Source organism: Orycteropus afer, unplaced genomic scaffold (assembly GCF_000298275.1).
Source record: "Orycteropus afer afer isolate SDZICR_OR568_19922 unplaced genomic scaffold, OryAfe1.0 scaffold00004, whole genome shotgun sequence".
Taxonomy (NCBI): Eukaryota; Metazoa; Chordata; class Mammalia; order Tubulidentata; family Orycteropodidae; genus Orycteropus; species Orycteropus afer.
The window spans coordinates 8479028-8483776 of record NW_006921591.1 but is presented as its reverse complement, the minus strand read 5'-3'; the positions used below and the strand labels follow the sequence as shown (position 1 = coordinate 8483776).

Here is a 4749-nt window from a genome sequence, read left to right as displayed (position 1 = left end):
GATACATTGTGCATTATATGCAAATATAATAGTGGCCATTGAAATTAAAATGAGAGCAACTAGTTACAGAACAAACGGGGATAACAGAAGAAAACATGCACTGCTCCTACTTTAATGGAAAACAAATTTCTCTCAGGAAACCAACTCTTTGACCTTCCTTTTACAAAGAAACAGGCTCTGCACCCTTGGCAACACAGTAGACTTGGACTTTTGTATTCAAATTCTAGTTCTTTGTCTCTGAATGTGCTGTTCCCATGTCATCTCCTTAAGCTGCCCTTGAAAATTCTGGAGCATCTGGAATAATAGTACAGTCTCTTGGTTAGGTTTCATTGAGTCTCAAAATCCCCTTCAGTCCAATATAAATAAGGTCCATTATTCATCTTCTTCTGGTTCCTGTGGTAACATGGGTATTTCTTCCTTTAAACAACCACTGAAGAATCTGAGGATTGTGCTGTAGAGGTGATACTTACTCTTCTCAGACACATTATGACCTTCATCTGGATAGACCTAAGAGGTGGACAGGAAAGGAGATTTCAAGTTATCAAAGTAGCTCTTCTCTTATCTTTCAGTGTTCATTCCTTTAGCCCCAATAACATAGAACCTTTAAGAAAGAAATAAGATCTAACAAAATTTTCACCTAATTCAACTCTGAGTTCTTTATGCTAAGCGTTTTTATATTATAAACATATCATAATCCATATTTGATTAACCACAGTTTTTGTTGTTTTTTCACTTTAAACTAAGACTTTGTTGGTTAAATAGAAACATAAATAAGGGCAGAGTTTCCTGTTCATGTCCCTTACAATATTAATGACACTAGTGGTTTGTTTTTAAAGCATGAATGTGATCATGTAAGTTCTGACTGAAAATTATTTAAAGGGCCCTTCACTGACCTCTGAATAAAATCCATATTTCTAAACATAGTTTATGGCATGGCCCATTACATATTAGTCTTTACATTTTCACTGCATAACCTTGGTATTTTGTATTCTAGACATACTGAAGTATTTTCAGTTCTTCTAGATGCTGAGCAAATAAATTCTGTGACTTTCATTTCCATGAGTACTGTACAAATTGAAAGTTCTTTGCTGGTACAAGGTATGTCTTATTGACTCATCTTAACATGGTGGTCACTCACTATAAATCCTTGATAAATATTTATCAAATGTGGTTGAATGTATAAACATAGATATGTGTTTTATCCTCCACTTCATTTCTTGTAATGTTTTCCCAAAATATACTTTCCCACCTTCTATGATAAGAAGGAGCTCTGGAGGCGTAGTGCCTAAGGCATTTGACTGCTAACCAGAAGGTTGCTGGTTCAAACCCACCAGCCAGTCTGCAGAAGGAAGACTGGGAAATCTACTTCTGGAAAGATTTACTGCCTCGGAAGCCCAAAGGGGGCCACTATGAGTCATAATTGACTCAATGGTAGTGAGTTTGATTTTGTGTAAGTCTGATGGAAAGGGAGGAAAGATAAGAAAAGAGATGAGATAAGAAATAGAAAGTTCTTCATTATAAGTGATATGAATTCAAGTTTGAGCAAAAAAGACATTTTTAAACAGTATATGCAATCCACTTGTAATGCATGAAGTGACCCACATTCTCAACAAAATTCAGAATGAAAAACACAATCTTTGGTACCTAAAAAAATAATGGCATTCTTGGGGATGGGTGGAATAGTGCACAGTTTAAAACAGAGTGATGACAATTAATGTAATGGACAATGAAAGAGGTGGTCCTAAAGCATGGAAGATCAAGTGTGATGTTCTGCTAAAACACACTTATTAATCAACTAAGGGAGCCAGATTTCAAACACAAGTTTTAAGAACACACTATTATTGAAAATCTTACTGAAAGTTCAAAGAAAGTTTCTTACAGATGAACATGGAAGTCTCCACAAAACTAGCCCTTTCTCCTCTGAGAACTAGGGGCTATCACTCATAGTTCAGACCTGCAGAAGGTGGATTATATACCTTGCAGCCAAAATACCAAGGTAGGAAAACACATTGTTCTGAAAAAAGTACTTACCTGCATAGTATAATTCACTCCAGCTTTTATTAGGTGTTTGATTAATTCTGCTGAATGCTGGAAATGAACTTTTGCTGCAAGAAATTAAATTATGATATTTGAAGCAAATAAATTTACTAGGACCTGAATTTTTTCATATCATTGTTTTCAAAGAGATTGGTTATTTTATTTTACATATGTTACACATTTTAAAAGGATGGTATCTAGGCTTAACTAGAAAGCCAGTGGATATGATGATGATTAAAATGTTGAGGTTCAAATTATGAAAAAATGAACAAATACAGGAACTGCCACTAAGCCTCTACTCACTGTATACAATGGTATTTAGATTTACTTTATTGAATGTCATTTATTATTTCTAATTGTTCACATATTTTGTACCATATAAATTTTAACATAGCAAATGTTGGTGTGGATGGTAATAGAGCAAACTGACTTTCTCTTTCCTGAAGATTATTAAGACCCGGTCTCAGTGATATAAGGCATTCTACCTTATTATATTAAATTAGAAAAGAATAACCCATGCTAAAAATTAGTATGTTGTTGTTGTTGTTGTTATTTGCCATTGAGTCTGCCCCGACTCATAGTGACCCCTCCTTGGGTTTTCGAGGCATTATCACTACAGAAGTAGGAATGCCCAACCTTCCTTCCGAGGAGTGGCTGGTGGGTTTGAACCACCAGCCTTCTGGTTAGCAGTCAAGTGCCTTAGGCACTATGCTACCAGAGCTCCTAAAAATTAGTATACATATCTCATTATTACAAAAAAAAATTGCTGTTGAGTTGATTCTAACTTATAATGGCTTTTTAAAAAATGTGGCACAGTTTGGTTATTTCTGTATCCTTCTTTCTTCCTCTGCCTGAACCTAATGTCCAAAACTCAGACATCAATGGCAAAGTATTCCTGAGATTTGGTAATATGGTGCTGTCACTAACCAGCTATTGTAAGACTTGCAGTTTTGTTTTGTTTTGTTTTGAGCAGGCCTGACTCTATATTTTTTGTTAAAATGCCATTTCATTAAAACCTGGCTTCAACTTTGTGCTATACCTAACTTGTTCTCTCTTCAGATACAGCTAGCAGTCCCTGCTGCACCCTGTGATCCAAAACAGAACCATATATATCAGTAAAGGCTCCTGAGCCAGACATGTGAGAGACCACCTGAACTTTGACAAACACTGATGGTGCCTCTTAAGGATTACTTGACTGCCAGAAACTCATTAGAAGCACTTATTTCTTAAATAGTCATTGTCCTATTGAACTTTTGGAAAACTGTTAACTAATCCCACACAGGTGCTGTGCATCTTTTCCTTTGGTATAAGAACACTTGAACGTAAGTGCTGAGGAGACTGGTTATGTTTGGGAGTCACTGCTAACCTGTCCATTTCTCATTGGTGCACCTTCTGATAAAATATTATTATTATTATTCTTGAACTCTGGTGTCATATTGTGATATGCCAGGGCCAGACCTCACCATCTTTTGGGTGACACCATGAAGACTGGGACCAGTCACCCAAATCTCTCTGTGCAGAAGTTTGCGCATATGACACCTGGACTTACTCATTCCTGTCCTCTGTGTCATTTCACACATTTATAAATAACTTTTAAGCTGGAAAGGAGAAATTTATAAAAATCTTTTTGACAAAAACTGGAGGATTGTATTAAATTCAATCCTTGCTGAATTAAACCATTCTGAGAATCCTTGTTTCCTCAGGTACAGTCAACAAAAACCCCTCACAAGTTCTTGTGTATTTTGACATGTTACTTGCCAGAAACCATACAAACTAAGAAGAAATTTTTCTCTATGGTCAAACCAGGATGTGAAAGAAATACACTCTAAGGAAGGGAATCCTGACACAGCTGTGTTTTGTATGAAGAGGGGCCAAGAAATATTTCTTCATGACAAAGATATAATGAAGAAAATTGCCTGGAAGAGTCTTGGGGCTGGCCTTATCAAAATTTTTCTAGACTAGTGAAAAGCTTTTGTTTAACAAGCTGCTTTGCAGAAATGAGGTTCAGGTACAAGATAAGTTTTCACAAATTCTTTTTATTTTATTTTATTGTGGTTTGGGTGAAAGTTTACAGAGCAAATTCACTTTCCATAGAGCAGTTTACATACACTTTGTCTCATGACATTGACTACAATTTACCCCCATGCAACAGCTCCCCTCCCACTTCCTCCTGATAGTTACCTCTTCCCTGTGGCCATCCCTCCATGCACTCCTGCTCCCTGAGCTGTCTCCCTGTGCATAAATTGTCCTTCCTTCTCCCATGATTGTTCTCTCCAAGGAGTGACTCTACCTCAGGTAAATGTTTAGCTAATATGCCTGTATTTTGTTTGACTGGAAGCCACAGGTGTGGGCTCAGTTCCAGATCTGAAGGACAGCTAAGAGCCATAGTCTCAGTGGTTCGACCAGGCTCTATCAGATGAGCATACCTGGTCCCCTTTTTTCTTATTTTTTTTCCCCCAAATGATTTTAAGTTTTGTTCCATATTGTTCTCCCTCTCTATCCAGGATCTACTACATAGATTCCCCTCCAAGTGTTGACAGTGGTAGCCAGGCACCATTCAGTTCTTCTGGTCTCATAGTTGTATAGGCTGCAGATCGCATGGTGTACCAGTCACTTGGACTAAGTGTTTCCATGAATCTTTGGTTTTCTTCATTCTTCTTTGCTCTGGATGAGGAGAGACCCATCACTGCATCTAGATGCTGCTTGCAAGCT

At 37.2% G+C, this 4749-nt stretch overlaps 1 protein-coding gene across 1 annotated transcript in view; it reads right to left on the bottom strand.

Moving 5' to 3' along the window:
- Positions 1-372: 372 nt before the first annotated feature.
- Positions 373-4749, bottom strand: part of DPP10 (dipeptidyl peptidase like 10) — a 1219576-nt gene continuing 1215199 nt past the window's right edge. The window contains exons 25-26 of the mRNA XM_007937655.1: positions 2032-2105; positions 373-507 (exon numbers count right to left, since the gene is read on the bottom strand). Of these exons, the coding sequence (XP_007935846.1) occupies positions 373-507; positions 2032-2105 (209 nt within the window). The remainder of the gene's footprint in view (positions 508-2031; positions 2106-4749) is intronic.